Here is a 26,447-nt window from a genome sequence, read left to right on the forward strand (position 1 = left end):
ACATCAGTGAATAAGCTATCTCCAGCGATAGAGACAGAGTGATTGAGAAAGGAGAGGGAGGTGTTGGAAATGGACCAGGTAAATTTAAGGGCAGGGTGGAAGTTGGAGGCAAAGTTGATGAAGTTGACGAGTTCAGCACGGGTGCAGGAAGCAGCTCCAATGCAGTTGCCGATGTAACATAGGAAAAGTGGTGGACGGACACCAAGGAAGGCTTGGAACATAGGCTGTTCCAAGTGGACGACTGAAAGGTAGGCATAGCTGGAACCCATGTGAGTGTACTCTATGTACTCTAACATTGAGGACAGCTACTTTGCATGCGTCTGATTCAAGATCTTTTATTTTAATTTTTAAAATTAAATGACTTGAAATTGCCGAGATGCTGTGATAGGATTTGGATTCATGTCACTGTAGCGATAGTCCATGGGTCTGGCAACCTAACCTCGTTGTTACTGTACTCAATTATTTTCAATACTGGCTTTAAAGCAAGTATTCTCATTAGGTTTTACATTCAATAAGAACACAGAGAGAGGAGCTTATTATGTGTTAACAAAGAATAAATTTATATTACTTTATCTGCTTTGAGCAGCCACTATCTTGGAAATCTCATCACAACTTCCGCCACCTTCAACAGGACCCCAACACTAAGCACATCTTTCCCTCTCTACCCCTCTTCGCTTTCCACAGGGTTCGTTCCCTCCGCGATTTCCTGGCCCACACGTCCCTCCCCACGGATCTCCCAACCAGCACTTATTCCTGCAAGCGTAAGTGCTACACCTGTCCCTACACCTCCTCTCTCACCACCATTCAGGGCCCCAAACAGTCCTTCTAGGTGAGGCAACACTTAACTTCTGAGTCTGTTGGGGTCATCTATTGCATCTGGTGCTCCCGGGGTGGCCTCCTCTACATCGGTGAAACCCGACGCAGATTGGGGGACCGCTTCGTCGAGCACCTCCACTCAGTCCGCCACAACAGACAGGATCTCCCAATTGCCACCCACTTCAACTCGGCTTCACATTCCCATTCGGATATGTCCATACATGGCCTCGTCTACTGCCATGATGAGGCTAAACTCAGGTTGGAGGAGCAACACCTCATAGGTACCGTCTAGGTAGTCTCCAGCCCCTTGGTATGAACATAGAATTCTCCAACTTCTGGTAATTCCCTCCCCCTCCCTTCCCCTATCCCTATGTCACTCTGCCCCCTCCCCCAGCTGCCTATCACCTCCCTCATGGTTCCGCCTCCTTCTACTGCCCATTGTGTTTTCCCCTATTCTTTCTTCACCTTTCCTGCCTATCACCTCCCTGCTTCCCCTTCCCCACCCCTTTATCTTTCCCCTTACTGGTTTTTCACCTGGAACCTACCAGCCTTCTCCTTCCCACCCTCCCTCCACCTCCTTTATAGGGCCCCTGCCCCCTCCCTCTTCAGTCCTGACGAAGGGTCTCGGCCCGAAACATTGACTGATTGTTTCCACAGATGCTGCCCGATCTGCTGAGTTCCTCCACCGTGTTGTGCGTGTTGCTTTGACCCCAGCATCTGCAGAGTATTTTGTGTGATGTGTTCCTATTTTGCTTAGTTAGAGGTTGCGCTGATTGAATTATATGCACTTAATCAGAGCTGCCTCTTCACCATACTGTGAAATTAAACAATAAATCAATTTTAGCCTCACCTGTTCAGGTGATTGATTGCTCTATTCCGTTTTGAGCTAATGGAGAAGCTACTTGCTAGAGGCATGGTCAAGTAGTCCACGTCACAGGGGAATGCAATGGTTCTGTCCCTGGACTGTAGCATCCCAGAAGAGCAGGATAATGAGAGTAAAGAGAAGAGATCTGCTCAAACCAATCACATCAGTGATTGCTGCCACTGATTCGAGGATGATTCAGTTGGTGGCAATTATTTTGGATACTGGCTATTTTGGTTACCTAAAACCTTAAAAAAAATTCAAAGGAAGTAGATAAGCAAGAGTAATATATGAAAGCATCAGCCACATCAGCACTGGGGTAAAAAGATAATAGTTAAAAAAGCTCAGGATTAAACCTCAGTCAAGAAAAAGAAACCTTGAATACAGAAACGTTAGAAGTGTGTGTGTGTGTGAGGGACATGGTAAAATGAATCAATCCACAATAAAACAAGTGATCAGTACTGAGTGGAGAACAGCAATTGCTTCGTTTTTGCTTTGGATTGGCCAAGCAAAGTAGATCAAAGTTCAAAGTATCAAGGCAGACATAAAAGAGGCGGACAACAGAAGAGATTCAAAGACGCCTTAAAAGCCAACATGAAGAAATGTAACATCGACATCAACAATTGGGAAACAAATGCCAAGGACAGGAAACTCTGGCAAGCCATCATCCGAGAGGGAACAGCAAATTTCGAAGCCAACAGGTGTGCAGAATTAGAAGAAAAGAGAAGAAAATGTAAAGAGGGGCAGCAACAACCAGAGCCTGATCTGCCATCTGGAACTACCTGCCCTGAATGCGGAAGAACTTTCAAAGCCAAGATTGGACTCATAAGCCACTTGAGAGCCCATAAGTAGATCAACAGAACGAAGACCATCATCCTCGACCTCGAGGGATAGCCACAACGACGACGACGATTATCAAAGTACATATATACACAGACACATACATACCACCCTGAGATTCAGTTTTTGCAAGCATACTCAATAAATCCATAATAGAAAAATAACCATAATAGGATCAATAAAATAACATACTAGCTTGGTCAACCAGTATGCAAATGACAACAAACTGTGCAAATACAAAAAAAAAGAAATAATAATAATTAACAAATATTAATTATAAATATTAAGAACTTCAGATAAAGAGTCCCTGAAAGTGAGTCCATAGGTTGTGGGAACATCTCAATGATGGGGCGAGTGAAATTGAGTAAAGTTATCTACTTTGGTTCAAGAGCCTGATGGTTGAGGGCTAGTAACTGTTCCTAAACCTGATGGTGTGAGTTCTAAGGTTCCTGTACCTTCTTCCTGATGGCAGCAGCGAGAAGAAAGCATGTCCTGGGTGGTGGGGGTCACTGATGATGGATGCTTCTTTCCTGCAACAATGCTTCATGTAGATGTGCTCAATTGAGGGGAGGGCTTTACTGGTGATTGACTGGGATGTATCCACTATTTATTGTAGGATTTTCCATTCCAGGGCATTGGTGTTTCCATACTAGGCTGGGATGCAGCCAGTCAGACACTCTCCACCACACATCTATAGAAGTTTATCAAAGTTTTAGTTGTTATGCCAGATCTATGCAACTTCTGAAGAAGTAGAGATGCTGCTGTGCTTTCTTCATAGTTGCACTTATATGCCAGGGCCAGGACTGTATGTGGATGCACTGAATGCTTATGGACGCACTGAATTTTGGTGCAACCACCATCAGGGCTTGGTGGGGAGGTACTACAGTGTTGGATTCTTCTGCTATTGGAAAAGGAAGGGCCTGGTTGGGAGGGAAGCTCTCCATTATCGTAGCCCGGGGGCCATCTGAGATGTAATAGAACACATATTGAAGGCACTGACTTTGAATTGAAAGAATGAAAGTAATTTCATGGCATAATCCTGTAATTTTGTTTTGTTAAAAAAGCAGTAAGTTCAGTAAAAGGGACTGAGAAAGTAAGAGGCCACAGATACAATCCAGTTAACTAGTGGCTGATGCTGAACATTTTATCTGCATTTCTGAGCCATCAGGCTTGGAGAACAAGGACTGATGGCAGGTCCAGAAGGAAGAGGTCTTTTTTTAAAATACTCACGTGAACCAGTTCATTCTCGGGCCATCATTGTACATTTCTCATCCGGGATGAGGATGGAAGTCAACCTGAATTAATTACAATTGTTTCTTATCTGGGTCACTGTTGGGAGATTCTACTGTATTGCATTCTCATACAACTGTTTAATCTAAACCAAGGAGCAAAGGCCCCATAATCATTCATCTCAAATTTAGTTGCTGAGGTGAGGCAATTGTTGGTTCTTCTGAGATAAACAAATGAGTTGTCAGATGGTGCACCTCATCCCTATCAGTTATGAAGTTGAAAAACGTACCAAGTTCTTGAGGTTAAAAATATACATATACACAAGGAACTCTGCAGATGCTGAAAATCCAAAGCAACATAGACAAAATGCTAGAGGAGTTTAGCAGGTCAGGACTGCTGAAGGGTGTGGGCCCAAAACTGTTTGTTCATTTCCATGGATGCTGCCTGACCTGCTGAATTCCTCCAGCATTTTTTGTATATTGTTTCATATAAATGTAAAATGTAATTTCTTTTATTGTTTTCACAAATTAATCAGTGCATGCTACGTGGTAGACTGTCAGAACAATGTTTGCATTGTGAACTCCACTGGTAGGTTGAATGTGAACATGAAACATTTATTAAAGCTATGGAACATTAACTGTTGTCCATAGGATAATGGCTAGTAAATACAACCGTTTACATCGTGATTCTTTCAAAGGCTACTGGGTAAGAACAGATGGCTGATTTGCATGTGAATCTGAATCCAAACATAAACATCTATTTATTTGGGTGTATTATCATGAATTGTGTGCTTGCAGTTTCTCAGCATTTTTATTTATACCTGCTGGGAGTGCTGGAGTCTAAGATCCCCCCCTTGTGCGAGAAACTAAGAAACCTGTATGGGTACAGGTAAGTTACACACTGGATAATTATAAGGGCTGGGAGTGACATGTAGGAATAGAATAGAAAACTGAGCAGGGTGTATTTCCACTTGGTGAAACAAATGCAGCAGATAAACCATTCATACGTCCTTAATAATAAATTTGTGTTTTACATCAATAAAGTATTTTCTCTAAGAATAAAATCTATTCTAATTAGTTCTAGGAATGTCAGAAAGTTGAATTAAAAGTTGCTTTAGTTAAATTCTATAAATGCACATACCTATGTGCCTCAAAAATAAATTAAACGTCACATGCACTCAGTGGCGACTTTATTAGCTACAATTATTGTGTACCTGGTTATTAATGCAAATATCTAATAGGACTATCATGTGGCAGCAACTCAATGCATAAGTACGTGCCGATATGTCAGGAGGTTCAGTTGCTGTTCAGACCCAACAGCAGAATGGAGAAGAGATGTGATCTGACTGTGGAATGATTCATGGTGCCAGACGGGGTGGTTTGAGTATCTCTGAAACTGTGGTCTCTAGGGATCTTTATGCACAACAGACTCCAGTGTTTACAGAGAATGGTGTGAAAAACAAAAAAAAAAGCCAGTGAGCGGTGGTTCAGTGGTCGAAAACACTTTTATTGAGAGAGATCAGAGCAGAATGGCCAGACCAGTTCAAGCTGACAGGAAGGCAACAGTAACTCAAATAACCACACATTACAAACACTGTTGTGCAGAAGAGCATCACTGAATGCACAAAGCATTGAAGCTGGAAGTGCATGGGCTACAGTAGCAGAAGCTCACGAACATGCACACAGCGGCCACTACATTAGGTACAGGAGGTACCTAATAAAGTGGCCTTTGAGTGCATAATATCTATGATCAAACCATATGGCACAGAAACAGGTCTTTCGACTGACCTGTCAGTTCTGAACATCAAGCACTCACTTATACTAATCCTGCATTTTTCCCAGTAAGTAAGTCTCTGTCCCTATATGAACTAGACACTAGGTTAATCAGTGTTGAAGGTATTAAGATTTTTTTGGCGATATATTAACCATCGCAATGTTGGTTACTGGGTATGAAGTTTTTTTAAAGGCAGAATTTATATCTGTTTTATTATGTCTGCAGATAAAATCTGTGCTTGTGAAATTCATCTGAAATAAAGGACCCTGACACTTGTCAAATGTTCTTTTCTTTACCTTCTAGAAAGCTGCAAAGAGCCAGACCACTTCATGTGCAGTACTGACTTCTGTATCCCAAGGAAACTGGTGTGCAATGGTTACAAGGATTGCGAAGACTGGAGCGATGAAGCAAACTGCAGTATGTCACTGTTATCCCTCTTTCTCCTTCTCTCTCCTCCCCCCCTCTCTCTCTCTCTCTCTCTCTCTCTGAATTGACTGAACTCTTCTAAAGAAGTCAAGTACTGTACTGTAATGAGTTCTTGTGCATTACTCTATGAAATCTAAGTATATAACCAAGTAAGTGCTGCCTTCTATATCTTTTATGGTTCTGTAACACATTTATTACATTCATTTCAGATCACTTGCTAGATTAGCAGTGCCAATTTATGCTGACATTATCATCAGAGAATCTGTCCTAAACTTTGGCTTTTTTGAAAAGCAGTTTCTTACTGTATAAAATGTGGCTGAGATCCTCATGAAATTCAGTTGGCTGGTTGGATAATTTGCTTTCCCAGGCTACATGCCCACTGCATTTGATATTCCCAGACCATTTCCCATCCTACTGCTAACTTGGCCTGAATCCGCTTAGCGGGGAATTTAGCAGCTGCACTCATTCATGCTCCACAGTTTTGTGAGAGGTGTGATCAGAATACCAGTTTATATGTTGATGCTATTTATCAAAATATCAGAGCGGCAGTATCAGTTGGCGAGTTTCAAACATTTACACGTTTGGACGCAGCTTCACAATATGCACATGTTGATCCTCGAAGAGCTGCCACTTATCCTATGGTCATCAGGCCGGCTTTAACAGCATAAGAGCTGGAAGGTGGATCACCGATGCCCAGTTTATCAGTCTGGGTAGAGGTGTTGAGGTGAAAGGTGGGAGCAGTTTGCTGGGGCAGTAGGTGATAGCTTCCTGACTAGGGAGGCGCATTTCTTCACAGGCTGTGGGGTTCTGATTCTCTGGTGTGTGTCTCTCCTCCTCCCCCACGCCCCTAGTAGAGTTAGCTTGGTGGACTTGGTTACTTGTCTGTCACAGCATACTGCCCAGGAATGTATGGGAGGGATTAGATGTACCGAGTATAGTTTAAGAGAGTTAGGATAGCCACAAGAGTGTAAAGAGGTGAGAGGTAGAGATAAGAGCTCAGGAGGTCAGTGAGAAGTCAGGGAACTAATGGTAGGGAACCTAGCCAGATAGGGAAGTGATTTACCTTGGAAGGGTGAGAGGCGGCAGGGTCTCCCACTTGTATATTCCACAAGTAATACTTTGAAAACATTTTCTTCTTCCTTACAACCTCCTTTTCATTGTCATTTTTTCTAAGATTTGGAAAATCAAGCAAACGACAATGATTTGAAGTGAGGTAAGGCATAAGAAAGAAGTTATTGGCAACGTTACAATACATATCCAACCGTGCCAGCTTCTGGGGGTTTCGATGTTCCAACTCTCTGGAATATGGATAGTTGGCTTGACCTCTTTAAAGATTCATGCCCGTCCTGCTAATTGAAGGCCATGTTTTGGCACCAGGTTTTTAATATTTAAAAAGCACCTGGACTGAGATTCGGTGCTCATTCATCAGAACTACTTCAGATTCTCGTCTAGTGTCTAGTTTAGAAACCTGTCTTCATTTCAGTTTCGTATCATGTCTCAATTGTAGTCTCGGATACTCCAACAATTGGGTCCTAACAATCCTCACCTTAGGTCTCTCAGAGAATGATTGAGCCTGACATGGACCAAGTGGAGTATTAGAGTCTCTTGTCAGCAGTAGTCAGCCACAGTGAGAAACTTTCTAGACAGAATCTGGAGATACACAACCTCCAGGTCGCTGTGGGCAGCTATTGGAAGGAGGAAGCCAGAGTGGTTTGGGTGAGGTTGTCAATCACTCTGAAGAGTCATTCCATCTTCAGACCACAAAGATATTCGGTGGGGACCAGGGTTCTTCCCGTGGCTTCCTCACTCAGTATTCATTGGTGATTGAACTACAGCCATCCCAGTTCCCTATGGAGAGAGGAAGGGTGGCCTTCATGATCTCTCTCCTGAGCAGGACAGCCCAGCCTGGGCTACCATGCATTGGGAGCAGATGTCAACGATTTGCTCAGATTTGGAGGAATTCATTGATGCCGTTGGGAGGTTGTTCCCTTAACCCGCTAGAGCAAACAGAGTCTCGGTCTGTCTGATGAAGGTGGGTCAGGGTAGTCTGTCAACAGCCGACTATGTTATTGAATTTCAGACTTTAGCCGACGAGAGTGGATGCAATGGGGAGGTCCTGGCAACTCTGTACTGCCACGGACTCTGAGGCCAATTAAAGAATTACCTTGTAGAAACACAGAAACATAGACAACCTTAAACACAATACAGGCCCTTCAGCCCACAATGCTGTGCTGAACATGTACTTTCTTTAGAAATTACCTAGGATTACCCATAGCCCTCTATTTTTCTAAAGTCCATGTACCTATCCAGGAGTCTCTTAAAAGACCCTGTTGTATCCGCCTCCACCACTGTCACCAGCAGCCCATTCCACGCACTCACCAGTCTTTGCGTAAAAAAACTTGCCCCTGACATCTCCTCTGTACCTTCTTCCAAGCATCTTAAAACTGTGCCCTCTCGTTTTAGCCATTTCAGTCCTGGGAAAAAGCCTCTGACTATCCACACGATCAATGCCTTTCATCATGTTATACACCTCTATCAGGTAACCTCTCATCCTCCGTCGCTCAAAGAAGAAAAGGCCAAGTTCACAACCTATTTTCATAGGGCATGCTTCCCAATCCAGGCAACATCCTTGTAAATCTCTTCTGCACCCTTTCTATAGTTTCCACATCCTTCCTGTAGTGAGGTGACCAGAACTGAACACAGTACTCCAAGTGGGGTCTGACCAGGGTCCTATATAGCTGTGTCATTACCTCTCGGCTCTTAAACTCAATCCCATGGTTGATGAAGGCCAATACACCCTATGCCTTCTTAACCACACAGTCAACTTGGCAGCAGCTTTGAAAGTCTTATGCACTCGGACCCCAAGATCCCTCCGATCCTCCACACTGCCAAGAGTCTTACCATCAATACTATATTCTGCCATCATATTTGACCTACCAAACTGAACCATCTCAAACTTGTCTTGGGAGAGCTGGTTGAGGAGTTAGAGACTTTGATTGATCAGTCCATTGTCCTTGATAATCACCTGGTGGAGCGAAAGTGGGACTATCTCAAGGGGTCAAAGAGGGATAGCTCAAGCCCGGCCCCTACAGTTCCACTTCCTGACTTCAGACAATGACCAGCCTGTCACCTGCACCAGATCTTTTAGAGCCTCTGCAGATTGGCTGCACAAGACTCTCCGCCGAAGAGAGGTCCCAGCGTTGGAGTGAAGGCTGCTGCTCCTACTGTGGATAGGCAGGTGACCTGCAGGCTGAATATCCGAAGCGGCAGCCGGTGGGAGAACGGCCAAGACTGTCCCATATTGGAAGGACCATAATGGTAGCAGCCACTACTCCCAACCCTACTGATTCGGGTGTCTCGCTGAAGGCAGAGAAGGACATTGTGTCGGATTGTGGTCCTCAAATTGTGTCAAGTTTTGGAGGGCGTTCTGTATGCTGATCAAGGCTACAGCGAGTCTTTCCTCTGGGTTTCACCCACAGTCCAATGGTCAGATGGAGCAGCTGAACCAGGATATGGAATGAACCCTGAGTTGCCTGGCCCATACAGACGAGTGGTGCGACCATTTGATGTTCGCAGAGGTCACCCACAGCACTTCACAGCACTCAGTGCACGTGATGTCCCCATTTGAATGTCAGTTTGGATATTCTCCACCACTCTTCCCTGAGCAGTAGGCCAAGGTTGGGGTTCCTGCAGTCAAAGATCTCATCTGATGCTGCAAGGAAAAATGGATTAGATCAAGGGAGGGATTTTGTTGGCCTGTATCCTGAAGGCAAATTAAAGGCTAACCACAAGAGAAGACAGGGACCAGCTTTGCAGCCTGGGCAACAAGTCTGTCTGTCTACTCAGGATTTGTTTCTCTGGGTGGAGTCTAGGAAGCTGGTGCTTGAGTTCATTGGGCCCTTCAAGGTTCTCTAGAAACTAAACCCGGTGGCTTACACATTGCAGCTCCCCAAAGCACTCAAGATCAAGGCCACCTTCCACATTTCCAAATTAAAACTTGCAAGCACCAGTCCTTTAGCCCCACCACTATTGGTTCCGCTGCCAACCAGGGCTGGTGATGGAGAACAGGTCTTCACCATAAAAAGAATTCTTGATTCACGAACTGTTTGGAGTGTTCAGCAGTTCCTTGTGGACAGGGAAGGATTTGGACCCGAGGAATGGTGCTGGGTTCTTGGAAAGGACATCCTGCATCTGGTTCTCATACGTCAATACCATCGTCGTCTCTCTGAGCAGCCAGGGCCATCAGGAGTCGATCGTGGGGCAGCGGATCCTGGTATGATATGCACCCAACCGCACCATATTCTGGGGTTTATGCATTCCAACTCTCTGGAATATGGATAGCTGGCACGGCTCCTTTGAAGATTCACACCCATCTTGCTAATTGACGACCATGTTTTGGCACCAGGATTTTAATATTTAAAGAGTACCTGGACTGAGGTTTGGGGCCCAGTTGTCAGCTCTATCTTGGATTCTCCACTAGTGTCTAGTTCAGAACCTCATCTTCATTTCAGTCTCATATCTTGTCTCGACTCTAGTCTCAGATACTCCAACACTTGGGCCCTAACCATCCTCACCTGGGTCTCTTATCACAGGTAAACTACCTACAGTAGAGTTTGTTTCCTCTGAGTAGATTGGTTGGATGCCCTCTGCCTGGCCCGCCTCCATTAAAACTCAAAGCAGGTGGCTTTCAAGTGTTGAGTTTGTGTCTTTCCATCCCATTTGTTATGGGCCCACTCAATTCTGGAAGTTAGCATTTCTCCAGCGGAGCGTGAAATAAACAGAGCTGCAAGCCAAAATGGCCGTTCTCTTTCCCTGACTGAGGACAACTGAAGGCAAATTGAATGTCGTGAGTACATCTTTCGGCAAATGGAGTCAACTCTGCTGGGCAGATAGGGTCACAACTGAGCTGTTGTGGACTGTGAGCAGGTGGCTATTTGCTACCTGTCCTCGAGGCACTTGCACCTGGACTGCAGGTGTTCACTGGGTTGATACAGATTTTCTTGACCAGCTCCCAATGCCAACAGCTGATTGAATGGAGGAGCAGCAAAGGGAAACTCTCTGTTATGATGCGGTCTTGAGCTGCTTACATTACCATGTCAATACATTTTTGGTGATGCATCAAATCATAAATGAAAACCAAAAAACTTATGGTTTGTGAATTTCATAAAATGGGTGAGGATGCCAGTTAGCCAGATTGTGAGAACCATAAATAAGCATGATGATTTTAACTCCTTCACAGAAACACTGCAAAAGTTGTGGGAAGCAGATCTGCAAGTCACATCAGGGAAGAAGGGCTTCTATAATATTAAGTGACAATATCTTAATAAAAGTAATTGGAGAGTTAACAGGGTGTTCTATCTAGTCTTTAAAGTTAGGAGTTTGAGGGAACAGTCTCCCAAGCAAAGTCAGCTGTGAGAGAATCTGTACTGAAAGGGGAAGGGGAAGCCTAAGGCAAGGGATGGCAATGATTTCCTTGTGGAGTCCAGCTATAGTCTTCTGTTTCACAAGAATCTACACATATAATGTTTTGGATTAAGTTAGATGCTTTGGATGGTTTGGTTTTGCAAGACTGACCTGAAACCCTCTTTGATCTGAATGACGTGATAATTTCAGGTGAACAATCATGATCAAATTCTGCCTATTACACCCTGAGAACATTGATGATCAGCAAATCCATGTCCTCAGCTTTGTTATCTGTCAGTCGTCATCTTTTTGAACTGCTATGAATATCCCTGGCATTCAGAAACACTTGAAGATTGTTAAGCTGTTAAAAGTGTTTATCTTTTCAATTTATCACCAACAAACATACAAATATTTTTGCATAATTAAAAATGTATATACCATCAAATAGGAGATTGATTACTGTAGCACTATGGGATGTTTTATAATGATAAAGTCTCTGTATCAGTGGGCATATTTAGGCAGATGAATGTTTTGAATAATGATGAACATTTCTGCTTTGAGTCCTCCTACAACTTCAGAATTGACTTAAAACCTAGAATTTGCTTTGTGCAGACTTGTGTCAGCAGGGACTGATCCTTGCACTAGAACACATAGATCCAAGACCCCTGATATTGGTTTGTTGGATTCAGTACCATTAGGACAATAAGCTGCAAAATATTTGCTGGGTGGCTCAAGTAGTAGGGTTGAATTACCAGAGAAAGATTGTATGAGTGATTAAGGGAAGGAGACAGATCATCGGGATGGGTTGCTAGGCAGTTTGTTGTGATGTTGTTCCTGTGTCTCTTGCTTAATATTCCAGTAATTTATTGAACTGAAGGTTTTGGTGGCTTCCTGCTGCGGCTGATATCAGGACAGCTGGTTAGGTAGTATGCAAGCCGTACTTTCCAGTACTCATCCTGGATCTTGTCATTTTTGGGTTGCTCAGTTTTACATTAGATCTTCTATTTGCACTTGCAAATGAACTGACACCTGTTTTGGCCTCTGACCCTGAACCAATCTAAACCTGATTGATGACTAATTCTGGTTCTGATTACCGGTATACTCATGTGCCATAATGAGTTTGTCTTTAGTCATGATTTGAATGTTATCCCTGGCTCTGACTTCTGTATTTCCTGTTGCAGCCTGTGATGAGGGGGAGTTTCATTGTGGCACTGGCAAGTGCATCCATTACAATAACACATGTGATGGTTACAATGACTGTGAGGATCTGAGTGATGAAATGAACTGCGGTGAGTATAACTTGGTAAGTTTTAGATATTGAAACAGAAATCCTTTATTCATAAATGTGTCTAATCTTTCTTTAATGCATAGAAAATGGCTTCCATCCACTTGTTGCTAACTTCTGTAGTAGTTTATGATGCATCCACATAAATAAATGTATGAACTTATGGCATCAGGTTAATGGAAACTTGTACTTTTCCGTGTGAGACCTAATTTTCCTGACTGAACGTAGAACCAGCCGTCTCAGGGCAGGCTACTTCCGCAGGTGATAAGTCATTTGCAGTTGCATTTTGGCATTCTAACACCAATACCGGGAATGCATGCTTAACTAAAATACATAAACATGGAAATGGCAACATTCCAATTGGTTTCCTGAACCTTTCAATAAGATCTATTACTTCAGAACCACTACCCTGCACTGTCCACTTACAAATCATCTCCCTTGATGCTTTAAAACCCTGTTAGTCTCTGTTTTGAATGTACTCAAGTAGAGAATTCTAAAATGTCACTACCCAAAGGTCAGAAAGATTCTCCTCATGTTAGTACTGATTGCTGCACCATTATAATGAGGCTGTGACTCCCTAGTTTTACACTCCCTGTTAATGGGGAAAATCATCCATCCAACCACACCCAATGAGAGCCTGTTACATTTCATTGAGACCACTTCTCATTCCTATAAAGTCCAGAGTGTATAGGCCTGGTCTCCTTAATTCCTTTCCATACAAAAAATCTGCTATCCTAGGAAACTGATGAACCTGTGCTGTTCCACTTCCATCCCACTTTATGAACTCACTGACTAGAGGAATCTTAAGAGGGTATTTATCATCCATTGAACTGGCAAGTACTCAAAGCTTTTTCTCGTTCAGCTGTTGTAGCCAGCTAATTACAATTTGGTACAAGGTATAGTCGAAGGGCTTGATAATTATTTGCACACATCATAACATTGCCAGAGATTTATTTACAGGAACTGGATAACTAGTGAATAAGTTCAGCTAAGGTCTTAAAGTTACCATCTAATGCTTCACTGTGACCCCACTAGGAAGCTGACATTGAAAATTAACTGACCCTGTTCAACTGTCAAAATAAAATTTTGTTATGCTGCTCTAAAAAAAGACAAATTTTAAGTGTTTCATTGATCGACTCACCCTTACTAAGGAGCAAAACAACTGGTCGCTTGCTTATTCTCAATGCAAGGTTAAAGATCTAAATCAAATTAATGAATGTTGAGTTGAAAGATTATCTGAAGAATATTAGTCTTCTCCCAATTGATGTTTTGTTCCTGAAGTAGTTACAATATTGCACAATTCCTTTAAATGAAAAGTGAAATTTGTTTATAAGAATGTTTTACCAAGAAAGGGTGTTAGCTTTGAGATGATGAACTAGATTGTAGTTCAATTAGAAATTGGTGAATGGAAACTCATGCAAAAGCTGAAGGTGAGTGCAACACGTTTATTAGTGATTTTTACTGGGGCTTATCATATGAGGAGTGATTGATGGCTTTGGGCCATTACTCGCTGGAACCTGGAAGCATGAAGGCAGGGGGGGTGGTGCGTTGGATCTCAGTGAAACTATTTGAATGTTGAAAGGTCCTGATAGAGTGAATGTGGAGAGGATGTTTCCTAGTGAGAGCATAGTCTCAGAATAGAGGGATGTCCATTTCAGATGGAGGGGTGGAATTTCTTTAGCCAGAGGGGGGTGTGTTTGTTGCCACAGGTGGCTGTGGAGGCCATGTCATTGGGTGTATTTTAAGGCAGAGGTTGATACGTTCTTGATTACTCAGGCCATGAAAGGCTATGGGCAAAGGCAGGAGAAAGGGGTTGAGAGGGAAATGAATCAGCCATGATGAAATGGCATTGCCGATTTGATGGGTCGAATGGCCTAATTCTGCTGTTATGCCTTATGGTCCTGCTGCAAATTCCTCCGGCAGAGCTCTGGAGAAATCTAGAATCAAAGAATTTAGATTTAGCAGTTGCTCTGTCAGTCTCTAATGGTAAAGGGTAGGAAAACATAGACAGACTTTGAGATTTTAGAAGAAGCAAGTCTACCGCTCTATGTCTCAGGTCCTAGTACCATGTGAGGTGATGGCAAATATATTCAGCCTCCTGGAGCAGCACCTGATGCCTACTGGACCTGAGCTTGTGAGGAGGTTAGTACTCCAACATGATATGAAAATTCAATTAGGCTAGGAGAGGCTTTATGTGCAGCTCCTTTTAGCTACAATACCCCCACTCCCACAACTATGGGGCCGCTGGTTCACGAGGTTCTTCTTCTGGTGCTGATGCTTGTCATTCCAGAGTAACAATGCACAAAGGATCACCTCGCTGATCTGATAATCGGAGTTTCAAAGTTCAGGTCAGATTTACTAACTACCAATCTTACCAAAGTGACTGTAAAACTTGCAGAAATAATCTCAAAGTATGAGGTGTTAATAACAGTTCCTGTCACCCTACTCCTTATTTTGTTGTGGGAGAAGCCCACTGACCAAGTGGGCAAATTGAAAAAGTCTTGCTGGAATATTAAAGTGGACAGAATAAGGTAAAACAAACTGGCCCTTTGCCTCTTCTGTGAGGATCGCTTGCAATTTGAATCTGTTGGCTGCCATGTTTGGAAGTCTCAATTCACTCCTCCCTACTACTAACCCCCTCCTTTGTATTTGCTCTAACCCAGTACGGCTCACCTGACAATATTCAGCCCTCAAAAGAACATGATGGGTTACAGAGGACAGATTGCATTAGACATAACCATAAGCAGTGCAGGTCAAATCCTTCTCCACACATTTGATGATTTGTCTTCGTTTGCTGATTTAAAAGTGTGGCATTTTTCATGAAGGAAGACGAGTCAATAATGGAAGTTTGTCTTCCCTTACTCTAATTTGTGAACATCCCCACATTTCCCTCAGCAGTCAACCTGCTCTACAAAGGTTACAGATTTGTTACAGCTCTCTGCCATTGTGAGCCAATGACACGTTGGGAATTGCAAGTAAGTTAGGTGGCAACAGGGCCGTTCCTGTGGCCAAGCGGTCTGCGGGCTCTTGCTGCCAGGTGAAGAATAGCCACTGGGTTGATAGTCAGAACAGTGCTGGCCTTGGTGAAATATACTCCGTTACCACTTTATTAGGTAAACCTGTATACCTGCTCACTAATGCAAATACCTAATCAGCCAATCATGTGGCAGCAGCTTAATGCAGAACATATACTCAGTGGCCACTTTATTAGGTACAGGAGGGACCTAATAAGGAAATCACTGAATGTATATTATAGTGAGAGAGACAAGGCATCAAATTTGATGAAATGTATATACAATTTCAACACTGGAAAGATTTGATCTTAAACAAGATGGCTGTCAATTAGATTATGTAATGTGAAGAAATGGGGTCTGCTCAACTGCCAGGTTAATTTGCGCTTACCCATGTTACATTTTTGACTGACTTGAACCATTTTCTGCTCTGCAGAGTGCAATCCGGAGCTACATTTCAGATGTGGAGACGGTAGATGTATCACGAAGGCCTGGGTTTGTGATCGAGACAATGACTGCTCAGACATGTCTGATGAGGCAAACTGTTGTGAGTTACCACTTCACCTTAAACTTTACAGCGTAAAAGGAAGTTCATAACTTAGAATGAATTTAGAAAATGCATCTGAAACTCTTAAAATCTCTTAAGAAGGACTTGTGTGCAAGAATGTTTTGCTTTAAAATCTTTAAAAGGAAAAGTAAGTTGTGTCTGCAATACTTGGCACTGCTTTGGCTTCCTACAGTTACATGCTGCTCAACATTAATCCAGAGTTAATGCGTAATCATGTTCTGAATGTGTATATAAATGTGGAAAAATATACGTCATTCACTAGGCAAGATGCACAGTTCACGTTGCCCGGTGATAAATCTGTGTGTGTGCTGACAGTTTAATTTCTGACCATTACCTCCAACTCTTGCTTGGAGGAACAAGTATACAAATGTCAATTTGAAATGAATTTATTGTACAAAGAACGTGATTATGTATTATATCACTTTATTAAACTAGGTGTTTATCTGTTTCATTGGACCAGACAATCAGTCTAGGAAGAGCTACGGTTGTATGGGATGGAAACGGGACATTTGGGTTACCAAGTACAAGCCATCAAGAATTCATTTGCACTGATCAAATACTAATCCCATTTTATTCTCCCCACATTCCCATTAAATCCCATGAAATTCTACCACTTCCTTGCATGTTATTGGCAATTTACAGTTAGCACACCATCCCACGCCTTTGGAACATGGAAGAGAAGGTGAGAACACTGTGGAAACCATGTGGTCACAGGCAGAGTGGATGGGAGGGAACTGGTGCATATGATGCATCTGGATTTTCAAAAGCCTTTTCTATGATCTGCAGTGAAAGTTTGTGAACAGACTAAAAGGAGATAACTTCACTCAACTTCACTTGCACCAGCATTGAAATGTTCCCCTGACCGATGGACTCACTTTCAGCGACTTTTCATCTCATGGTTTCAATATTTATTGCCTATTTATTTATATTGTTGTTTCTTCTCTTTTATTTGCACAGTTTATTGTCTTTCGTGTTCTGATTGAATGCCACCTTTGGGCAGTCTTTCGCTGATTTTGTTATAGTTGCAATTCTATAGACTTCTTGAGTATGCCCTCAAGTAAATGAATCACAGGGTTGTATATGGTGACATATGTGTACTTAGGTAATAAATTTTTTTGAATTTTGAACTTTGTTTGGAATTGGGGGACTGAAAGCTGGTGATAAATTAGAACATAAAGAATTGGAATTATAACTGGATCTTTCTCAGGTTTTTGCTTGTGACTATAAGAATATGATTTATTTTCACTGCCTTATAAGACGTGAAATTTATTATTTTGTTGCAGCCAGTTATGGTACTGCCGGGATTGATGTCTGGACTTCCTACTGTTCACAATCTATATCTATCATTTGTCTGATGGGACCAGATGTAATATGTGCTGATGACATGAAATTATGAGAGAGTATGACTAGCAAGAGACTGCAAAGAGACTGCAAGGGGATGTATTCAAGCTACGTGCACGGGCAATAACATGGTAGAATGCAAAATTTGAGGAGCAGTAGCTGAAATGAGCTGTCTGCTGGCGTAGTGGCATCAGCGCCGGACTTCAGAGCGAAGGCTCCTGAATTCGAATCCAGCCGGCTCCCTTGCACACTTTCCATCCGTGCTGGGTTGAGCATTGAGCTAGCAACTCGGCCTCGTAAAAATAAGAAAGCCTGTGGAAAAATGCCGTCATGACAGCATCCCGATGACTGCACTCATTACGGGCTTTCTTCTTTCTTCTTTCTAGCTGAAATGCAGAGTTTTTAAAATGTAAGAGAACAGGAAATGCTAATATTCAAAAAGGCCCAAGTGTCCTAGCGCACAACCCTTTGAAATATCTGGTCAGATGCCATGAAAGTTTCCTGCAAAGTTTCCTCAGATGGAAGAGCCCGAGCATGTCAGAACCCTATTTCCTGGAGTTTCGATTAAGAGATAATCCCACCGAAACATACAAAATTCCTAGAGAGCTCAACAAGGTAGATTCAGGAGGATGCTTCCCTCATATAAGGAATATAGAGATAAGGTCCTATCTCAATGTAGAGGGCAGTTTGTATAAAATGGGAATGAGGTGAAAGGTTGCTGCAGGTAAAAGGGAATGCAGAACTAAGATTGCAATCAGATCGGCCATGATCTTAGCAGGATTTCAACAGTCCTATTGGCCAGCTAACTCCCACTTCTACCTCACTTTTATTCATTTGCTCATATGTTGTAAATTGGTTCATTCAGAGACCATTGAATCTTCAGAATTCTCAGGAGGGCTGTGGAGGCTCAGTGACTGCATTAAAATGGACATGGTTTGATTTCTAAATGCAATCAAGGGATATGGGGAGACGAATGTGGCATTAAGGTAGAAGTTCAGCCATGATCTTGACGAATAGTGAAGCAGTCCCGAGAGTCCAAATGCCTGTTTCCTGCTCTTAGTTCTCATGGTACTCTGTGGGTCATCAGTGTTATTTGTAAATTTATCACTTTTTTACTCCCATACAGCATGAAGCTCACTTAGGAAGTTTAAATTGCTGTTGGTCTAAAGTTTTGCAATTACGATGAGGGAATTGTGTAGTTCATCCACTAATTGTCTTTAAGGCTCGCATACACTTTAATTTTTGCAATAAGTATAATCTTGAAGTTTTATTTTTCTTCTTAAAATTTGTATGCTTAGATATTGACATTAAACTACATCTGCCACATATCTGTCCTGAAGTATTTTACAATTTTACTTGTTCTGGACCCATTGCAATTTGCCTATCGCCACAATAGGTCAACGGCAGATGCAATCTCAATGGCTCTCGACATGGCTTTAGATCACCTGGACAACGGAACCACGTACGTCAGGATGATCCTGACAATGCAGGACAATCCTGATTGAGAGGTTGCAGAACCTGGGCCTCTGTACCTCCCTCTGCAATTGGATCCTTGACGTCCTAACCAGAAGACCACAGTCTGTGCAGATTGGTGATAACATCTCCTCCTCACTGACGATCAACACTGGCGCACCTCAGGGGTGTGTGCTTAGCCCACTGCTCTACTCTCTATATACCCATGACTGTGTGGCTAGGCACAGCTCAAATATCATCTATAAATTTGCTGATGATACAACTATTGTTGGTAGAATCTCAGGTGGTGATGAGAGAGCGTACAGGAGTGAGATATGCCAACTAGTGGAGTGGTGTCGCAGCAACAATCTGGCACTCAATGTCAGTAAGACGAAAGAGCTGATTGTGCACGACAGGAAGGGTAAGATGAAGGAACGCATACCAATCCTCATAGAGGGATCAGAAGTGGAGAGTGAGCAGTTTCAAGTTCCTAGGTGTCAAGATGTCTGAGGATCTCACCTGGTCCCAACATACCGATGTAGTTATAAAGAAAGCAAGACAGCAAATATACTTAATTAGAAATTTGAAGAGATTTGGCATGTCAACAAATACACTCAAAAACTTCTATAGATGTACCATGGAGAGCATTCTCACAGGCTGCATCACTGTATGGTATGGAGGGGCTACTGTACAGGACTGAAAGAAGCTACAGAGGGTTGCAAATATAGTCAGCTCCATCTTGGGCACTAGTCTACAAAGTACTCAGGACATTTTCAGTGAGTGGTGTCTCAGAAAGGCAGCGTCCATTATTAAGGACCTCCAGCACCCAGGGAATGCCTTTTTCCCACTGTTACCATCAGGTAGGAGGTACAGAAGCCTGAAGGCACACGCTCAGCGATTCAGGAACAGCTTCTTCCCCTCTGCCATCTGATTCCTAAATGGACATTGAACCCTTGGACACTACCTCACTTTTTTTAATATACAGTATTTCTGTTTTTTGCACATTTTAAAATCTATTCAATGTATGTATACTGTAATTGATTGATTTATTTATTATTATATTTATTTTAGTTATTTTTTTTCTCTTCTATATTATGTGTTGCATTGAACTGCTGCTGCTAAGTTAACAAATTTCACGTCACATGCCGGTGATAATAAACCTGATTCTGATTCTGATCCTAAGCGCAACAGATATTGATGTTGCATTATTTATATACTGTATATGTGGTCAAAAAAAAACTAGCATTGAGTTGGAGGGTACTTCGCTGTTAACTTCCTTTCAGCCCTCAAACTGTTTGTTTCTTGTCCATCAATCAATTTCATATCCAAACGACTTCACTTCATCTTGTACTAACTGGCTGATCTTGTTTTTTCTCTGGCAATCCTTTTCAGGCATCTTGTCAAAAGTCTTTGAAAATTAAACTAAACTATTTATTGGATTTGTTTTGGACCTTCAATTAGTCACTTCTAAGAGTTGCATTAATTTTTACAGGCATATCTTGGTTTCAAGAAATTTGTGCCTCGAGGGCTTGGTGATTTACATACCTTGCAATGTATGGATTACTTCCAGAGTTCTTAGCACCACTTCCTTTTCCTCATGGTTCACTATTGTACGATTCTTTGTTCCTTTTAAAAAAGCGTTCTGACTTCACTTTGAAATGATCTAACCAGACAAGCAACCCATTTCAGCAACACCCACATCAATGATCTGTGATAGTTCCCCACAGTCCTATCCATCTTTTCAGCCCCCATGCATCTCTCTTTTAGTGAAGCTATCGGCAAAGTCTTCATGTACTGCGAGTTCTTTCATTACCGCATCTGTTTCATGCATCACTTGCTCACTGTTGGGGGAATTCTTTCAGATTGTTCAGAAATACACTTCTCACTTTGAGGTACTTTGGAACAAAGGGTCATTAAGTATTTTTAAAAGTAACATCAATTCAGTATGACATCTTAATCTTCTAAAACAGCTAAAATTGTTTTGCAGCTTGCTCGAGTCTGGGTATGATGGAATGTAATAATACCCAGTGTATTCCAAGGAGCTACCAATGTGATGGTCACAGTGATTGTGAAGACATGAGTGATGAACTACAGTGTTCCTACTTTCATGGTTTGTAATGACTTGGTACAGTTAACCGATAATGTTGAAATTTCCACAGTATGATTATTCAATAAACTGGAACTTAATCCCAATAATTTAAATGATTCTGCTATAGTATGTATTTGACACTAAGGCTAATTATAAGAACATGATCTGTGCAGAAGAGACTAAAGTGATTATAGGCAAAACATTTTACCTGACTTTCAAAGATTTAATTTGCTCCATTGGGATTCTGATTATTAGATTTGTGTAATGTTCTTCAGCATGTCTGCAATGTAGATAATTCCATGGTTAAATGAAACAAGTAATGCTCGTCCTTTTAAACATTCCTGCTAGTTAAGCAAAACAGAGCAAAATATTGGAGGAAATTAATATTTTTAAGGATAGTCACCAAAAAAAGTTGATATTGAACATCTAGAGGAAAGACGGTTAATGCTGGAAACAACCAGCAGGTCAAGCAGCATCCATGAGAATAAAGAAACAAAGTAATGCTTTGGGACAAGGACTATTTCATCAGAATCAGAAAAATGAGAAAATAGGAATGTTAACCAATAAGGAGGGGAGGTATGGAAGAGATATCTGTGAGAAGATATGCATCAGAGTTTTCAAGGATATAGGATTAGGTAGGATCCAACAACCAACACACTTACAGATGTGCTGTGGGCAGTTCGAACGTGTGGCGATAATTGTGAGCTACTCCAAGCACACAGTTAGATGTGTTGGTTGTTAACATAATGACACATTTCACCATATGCTACTGGGTACGTGATAAATAAATCTGAAGCTGAATCAGCATGAATTTACAAAAGGAAAATTGTGATGCCAACATCCTTCTGAAGATGTGACCTTAACCAGTGTATAAGCTGTATTAGAATTTTGAGTAAATTTTGGATAAGATTTTACACAAAGTTAGAACACCCGAGTTGAGTGTCATGTAATGACAGATTGAAAATTGGATATTAGCCAAAGCAAAGAGTGGGAACAATCTCAAGCTGGTTGTGATATAGGGATTGATGTTTGGACCAAAGCTTTTCACAACCAATATCAACAATTTGACTGAGGAGCCAAATATAATATTTCCAAGTTTATTGGTGACAGAAAACTAACTGGAAATGTGCAAAGTGATGTTGAAATGAGGGCTTCAGAATGTGTCCTAGGCTGATTACTATTTCATGATTCTAATGTAACAATTGCGTTGAATAAGTTAGAGGCAGAACAAAAAATAAAGAAGCAAATTGAAACAGAAAGGTACAGCCACAGTTCTGGTGAGAAAAAAATGCATGATTAACTGAAGTGGTTAAATTCTCTGAGACCTGACTGTCTCCCTGCCCATAGATGCTGTTTGACGTGCTCATCTTTTCGTGGATTTTATCTTTTAGCTTAGTTTGTAAGCACTGTGTACCTGGTTGATTTAGTATATTATGTTATTAACTTGCTAATTATCTCCTTTTGTTTTATATAGTGTAAATGTTTGGTTGTAGTGTAAGAATTTGGTGTGGACATTTGCATGCATTAAAATTGTGAGTTAGAGATGGGCAATTTTAATTCTTTTGCACCTGTTGTCAGAGTTGAATATTCTGAATATTCACCTGACGTTTTATAAAAACATTCCTTGTGCAGACAGTTACTTCTTCATGTTATCTTGTGCAATATTCTTCAGTCACCTAATTTGTCGTTTCTGTCGTTTGCACAATTTGTTTTTTTTGCGAGTTGGAGGCTTGATGTTTTTGAAGGGGTGCCATGGTTTGCCCCATCTCATGGCTGTCCGTGGGAAGATGCATCTCAGGGCTGTACATGCTTTGATAATGAACTTATTTTAAATCTTGAATTCTGTATTGAACCACAATTTCTCATAGTTGTAGATCTTGCATAGTTATCCAAGGTCCACCAGGAAGTATATTGTTCCTTATCTTGTGCCTGAGAATCCTGCTATATATGGTGAGCATTTTAAAACTTAAGTATCCTAACTGAAAACCCAATTAAATTAAACAATTAAATGTTCTTTCCTCTTTCAGGTAAATGCGAACCTATAACTTTTGAGTCTTGTATGAATCTGTCATACAATACCACCATCTATCCGAACCTTCTAGGCCACATGGAAGAGAAGAGAGCATCCAATGTCTGGATGAATCACAGGTTTTCATCCCTCATTTGGACGGCTTGTTACAAGTACAGCATATTCTTTGTATGTACTGTCTTTTTTCCAAAATGTGACCCTGAGACAAATCAACCTGTGCCACCTTGCAGGTACTTCAACTGTGATAATTTATATTAATTGGAAGCTATGATTTTTTTTAATGGAATAAAATATCCAGCATCAAACTGGTTAGCAGTGTGAAAATTGTATCCTTCTTGCTTTAATAGATTTCGCCTTATTTTATTTCCTTACATCACCATCCAAAACTGCTCACACAGTCATTAATAGTCTGTGCAATATGGGACATACATATTTATGGAGGGACACTAGTATCTTTTTTTTGTATTTCAAATTGTAATTCATGCATAAAAATTCACGTGTATAGCACAGAATGTTTTCAACATTTTCATCAGGTCTCAGTTCAAAGTGAGCACATCATTAATTATTATTTACATACAACCTTTGAACAAATGATTCACGTGTAATTAACATGGATTACAGTTAATTATATCTAGTAGGTGGGAAAGCGCTAAATTGTGACCCTTCTCCACCACAGAGCTTTTGCAGTGACCGCATCCAACCTCAGTACAACGTGTTGTCCTGGATCGTAAAGGTGTGGCTTGGTTATGATCAATACCTGGCTCTAGAATACAAATAGACTTCAGACAAGTCAGAGAGCATCTTTCATAGTATTGACAGTTTTCTCGCAGCAGTTGATAGGCATCTCAGTGACTGTCCTGGGAATAGTACCATATAGCAGAGATGTATCTACCTCAGAGATGTTATGTACTATTCTGGATGAACCTTATCAAAAAACTCAGGGTCATAGGTTCAGGTTGAAAGGTAAAACGTTAAAGGGGAACCTAAAGAGAAACTTCTTCACTCATAGGATGATGGAATTGTGGAAGGAGCTATCAGTGGAAGTGATGGATTCAGATTCAATTTCAAAATTTAAGGAAAGTTTGGAGAAGTACATAGATAGAAGGGGTATGGAGGGCTAAGGTCCAAGGTGTGCTTTGATGGGACAAGGCAGACTAACTGTTTGGCATGAACTAGGTGGGCTGAAGGCTTATTTCTGTGCTGTAGTGCTCCACGACTCTAAATACGTCTGATTTCTTCTCAGACCTTCCCAGAGGAAATGCATTCTAGATGCTGATAAGCTAATTTCCAGATCATGGCAGTCTCGTGCTTCTGAAAGGTCTTGAATTTACAGTGACAACCATCTGTACACTGAAAGTTCGGCGAATGCAATCATTTCTATGGAGTGCAGCGGCTGCAATTTTCAAAAATTAATTGAGTCCATTCAACTTCTTTTCATTGTTTTCAGTGTTAGTTTTTATATTAGCTAAATAATTTATAATAATTTTTCAGTGTCTGTAATAGCAGTTGCTTGACGAACCAGATATCCCCTTTTTCTTTAAAACTGTATCCAATTGAATTTTTAGGAGCCACCATATCTGAAAAATAACAGGGATGGTGTTAGGGTTAATTTTGTACCTTCTTGAGGATTCTTAGGGGACTCACTCTTATTTAATGTTTACTCACTCGGCTATCCTCTTTTGAAGCATTCAGATTAAAATATGCTCTTTTTATTTTATTTTGCTATTGAGATCCTTGTGTGAAGAATCCAAAGATCACTGTGAATTATTTCTGAGAGCTTTTGGAGATTATTGGCCAACCATCCTGGACTGCAGCCAATTCCCTATGGAAAATTCTGACAACCATTCCTGCCTGCTGCCTGATGAGAGTGTAGAAGGTTAGTTTTGATCCTGTAATCTTTCTAGATGCACACAAAGTTGAAGTTTAACTATAGTTCCTTTGATGCTAGTCTCAAATGGCATGTGTACCCTCCTAAAGTCGATCCTTCCTGAGATGAACTTCCTTGGGTAACATCACACCTCAGAACCTCTCCCGGTTGGGCACTTCTTTCTCTGTTTCAATAATGATGGGTAAATTTTCATCTTTTGTGTGTCTGTCTCTGCTTCTTGTGGAACCAATTTTATTTCATACTGAATGAAAATCACTTGGATTCTTTGACTGGCTCAGTGAAGTGCTCCACCAGGTTACTGCCCAACTAATGAAAATAAAATTTGGATCTTCTTTTAATGTTGAAGTCAAAATTTCCACTAGTGATGACAAATGGCTTTCCATGCTGGTAAGTATGAAGTGTTGCATTTTGGGAGGACAACCCTTGGTAGGAGTTATGGTATATGGCAAATCATAGTGCTCTGGAGAGTGCTATCAAAGAAAAGGACCTAGGAGAGGGTCAGTAACTTTAAATTCCTTGGTGTTATCCTTTTGAAGGACCCAGCAAGTAAGAGTAATTATGAAGAAAGCGCAGCAGCACCTCTACTTCCTTAGGAGTTTGCAAGGATTTAGCATACCTTCTAAAAGTTTGATAAGCTTCTATAGATGTGAGGTGGAGAGTATTTTGATTGGCTGCATCACAGCCTGATATGGAAACACCAATGCCCTTGAACAGAAAATCCTACAAAAAGTAGTAAATAAAAACTAGTCCATAACAGGTAAAACTCTCTCCTCATGGAGCACATCTACACAGTGCATCGTCACAGTAAGGCAGCACCTATTAACAGGGACCACCACCACCCAGGTCATGCTCTCTTCTCACTGCTGGTATCAGGAAAAAGGTACAGAAGCCTCAGGACTCACACCACCAGGTTCAGGAACAGTTATTACCTCTCAACCGTCAGGCTCTTGGACCAAAAGGAATAACTTCACTCAACTTCACCTGCCCCATCACTGAAATGTTCTTGCCACCTATCGATTCACTTTCAAGGACTCTTCATCTCATATTCTTGGTATTTATTGCATATTTACTTATTATTACTATTTTTAAATGTTGTATTTGCATTGTTTGTTATCTTTTTCACGTTACTTATTGTTCTGTCCTGTTGGGTGCGGTCTTGAATTGATTCTATTGTATTTCTTGGATATTCTGTAAGAAAATGAATCACACAAGTTCAAAGAACTTTTTGTACTTTGAAATGATATGCAGGCCTCATAGAGGGGAAGATCTGAAGCCAGGAGGGTGTTGAAACACTTAAACCTGGAGGTGACGAAAGCATGGATTGTGCTTTCCACAACAAATGGGCTGATCCAGAGGTGCAGGCGAGGGTTGTTATTACAGATGGAAGAAGGTGACTATTCAGCAGCCTCTTAAAAATTGTAAAAATAAATTTCT

General features: G+C 41.4%; 1 protein-coding gene across 6 annotated transcripts in view; it reads left to right on the forward strand.

The window, feature by feature from the left end:
- Positions 1–26,447, forward strand: part of corin (corin, serine peptidase) — a 186,432-nt gene that overhangs the window by 100,032 nt on the left and 59,953 nt on the right. For all 6 annotated transcript variants that reach the window (XM_072252756.1, XM_072252760.1, XM_072252758.1 and 3 more), the window contains 6 exons: positions 5,825–5,938; positions 12,532–12,639; positions 16,083–16,193; positions 20,995–21,117; positions 23,124–23,355; positions 24,856–25,001. In XM_072252756.1, coding sequence (XP_072108857.1) covers positions 5,825–5,938; positions 12,532–12,639; positions 16,083–16,193; positions 20,995–21,117; positions 23,124–23,355; positions 24,856–25,001 — 834 coding nt within the window. The remainder of the gene's footprint in view (positions 1–5,824; positions 5,939–12,531; positions 12,640–16,082; positions 16,194–20,994; positions 21,118–23,123; positions 23,356–24,855; positions 25,002–26,447) is intronic.

This window comes from Mobula birostris, chromosome 3 (assembly GCF_030028105.1).
Source record: "Mobula birostris isolate sMobBir1 chromosome 3, sMobBir1.hap1, whole genome shotgun sequence".
Classification (NCBI taxonomy): Eukaryota; Metazoa; Chordata; class Chondrichthyes; order Myliobatiformes; family Myliobatidae; genus Mobula; species Mobula birostris.